The sequence below is a fragment of the Oryzias melastigma genome, linkage group LG22 (assembly GCF_002922805.2).
Source record: "Oryzias melastigma strain HK-1 linkage group LG22, ASM292280v2, whole genome shotgun sequence".
In the NCBI taxonomy this organism is placed as follows: domain Eukaryota; kingdom Metazoa; phylum Chordata; class Actinopteri; order Beloniformes; family Adrianichthyidae; genus Oryzias; species Oryzias melastigma.
Window position 1 is genome coordinate 17119529 of NC_050533.1, and position 2137 is coordinate 17121665.

General features: G+C 37.9%; 2 protein-coding genes across 2 annotated transcripts in view; one reads left to right on the forward strand and one right to left on the reverse strand.

Moving 5' to 3' along the window:
• The window catches only part of LOC112150098 (glutaminyl-peptide cyclotransferase), an 11213-nt gene extending 9770 nt beyond the window's left edge, over positions 1–1443 (reverse strand). Inside the window, exon 1 of the mRNA XM_024278104.2 lies at positions 1143–1443. Within this exon, the coding sequence (XP_024133872.1) occupies positions 1143–1412 (270 nt within the window). The 5' untranslated portion in view covers positions 1413–1443. The remainder of the gene's footprint in view (positions 1–1142) is intronic.
• Positions 1444–1657: 214 nt separating this feature from the next.
• Positions 1658–2137, forward strand: part of mocs3 (molybdenum cofactor synthesis 3) — a 7223-nt gene continuing 6743 nt past the window's right edge. The window contains exon 1 of the mRNA XM_024268987.2: positions 1658–1926. Coding sequence (XP_024124755.1) covers positions 1834–1926 — 93 coding nt within the window. The 5' untranslated portion in view covers positions 1658–1833. The remainder of the gene's footprint in view (positions 1927–2137) is intronic.

Genomic DNA, 2137 nt, shown 5'->3' on the forward strand with positions numbered 1-2137 from the left:
ACAATTGAGGTTTTCAACTCAGATAATGTTAAATTGTCTTAAATGTGATTGGTGGTGGGATAAAATCACATTGATTGCTGAATCCCACTGTTTTTTTTCTTTTTTTATTTGATCTCAAAGTCCAGCTGCTGAGATCCCCAGTTGTCCTGGTAACAAACAGGGCACGGAGCAGGAGGGAAAACGCTGACAGACAAGTGTCTCTCCGATCTACACGGCTCCAGCCTCTGCTGTGAGAGGTCAGCCACTTCGTGCTTTGAAATAGGATTTCAATTAGAAGCTAAGCCCATGATAGTTCAGTCATAATTCAATAAAAATGGAAAGAAATGTATCATAAATCATGTTTTATGAATTAAAAATACACTATTCACCTTCCAGTCAATAATGCTAATCGAGCGCTTTGGAGCAAAGTCTTGTTTAGTGGGGAAAAAAGAGGAATTTGGTCTTTAGTTGACATTTCATAGCCCCTACTGCTTCAGTGTGCATTTCATAAGCACGATTTCAGTTAAAATCATTACAAACTTTCGAAACCTGTTTTGGGTTTTTGTTGAGTCATGCATCAGCCATGTAATTGCGGCACAGCGGAGTAAACACGTATTATAACACGAAGCACAGCCTGCAAACATCATGGTCTTGGTAGGTTCATAGGGGGTTAAAAGAGGGTTCACTTAGGGTTTATAAATACAAAGACCCACAATTGGAGGATCAGTGATGATGACTGTGCTGCCATAGCAACTAGATGAGGAGGAAGGGAGAGGAGGAACACATGTAGGAAACACCAGCAATCTGGTTGATCCAGGTGAGATCATAAGGCAAAGCACAATACTGGATCAGAATAAAAATCATTTTAAATTCAGACTTTAACGTAGAAGGTACATTTTCTTGATTGACTCAGTCATGGCAAAGCAAAACTAAACACAATGAAGACAATTTGTGCAAAGATCTACACTTAAATTTTTCTGTTTCATTTAAAAAAAACAAATATAGTGAAATTATTTTGACTAAAAACTGAATACAAAGGATCAGTAACAGGTATTGTTCATAAAAATACATAAAAACGACTGTACATTGTGTTTCATTTCAGTTTTTCTGCATCTGCTTGTAGATATGACCACATTTTAAAAAAATATAAATAAATCCTCTACCTTTTCCTCAGTCCATGGGACCCCATAGGTGTGAAGTATGGATGTCACGCAGATAAACACAGTGCAGAAGACACGCATTGTGGAGAGACTGTGGCTTCGTTCAGCTATCGATGCTGTCGCTCCTTTCCACATTCCTGCTCCTCCTGAGGGAGCTTTCAGATCATGTGGAAAGCAGGAGGGAGGACCCGAGGCTGCTGACCAAACCACACTGCGCGCTCTGTGCCGAGGATCATGTGTTTGTGTGTCCTCCCCACGAGAGTCCAGCCTCATCCAGGCAGAAACGACCAGGTTTGAACGCAACTGAGACAGAATTCACCAAATTGGGCTTTTTTATATAAAAAACACGTGAAATATTATGGTTTATTTTTTATAAAAAACTACACATTTTAGTTGGTTAAATTTGGTAAATACAAAAATTTTAATACATTAAACTAAAAAAGTATAAATGTCTTAATGTGGTCTTTTAATTCCCTCGTTTATTTTGACTTTATCTTTTATGAACGTCACCTCATACGTCACTTCCCACGTGGTCTAATTTCCACGCGGTCAACCCGGAAGTTTGTAGCGTGCACCTCGAATGACAACATATGTGTTTTGCTTTCCTTCTTAACTTAAATTAAGACTTTTTATTATTATTATTGCGGTAATTTTATTATTACTGTATTATTTGGACTTTTTGTCTCTAACAACGATGGATCACGAACTGTGCAGTTTGAAGAGGCAGCTCGAGGAGAAAGAAAAAGAGATTGCTGCTCTCAGAAATAAACTAGCACGGGTGGAAAAGGTACGAAGGTCTTAGAGGTTCAACTTTTATCAACCATTTCCGTGTCTTAGTTTGCTTATTTGTCTTTCAAGTCAGCTTGTTTAGCCTAGTTTTTTTAGCTCGCAAAGAACGGTGAGTTTATAAAATAGAATGATTTTGGTTTGTTTGTTAAAATACTCTTCACTATAAAGCCATGCTCTGTCATGTTCAATAAAGTAAAAAACAAACAAAC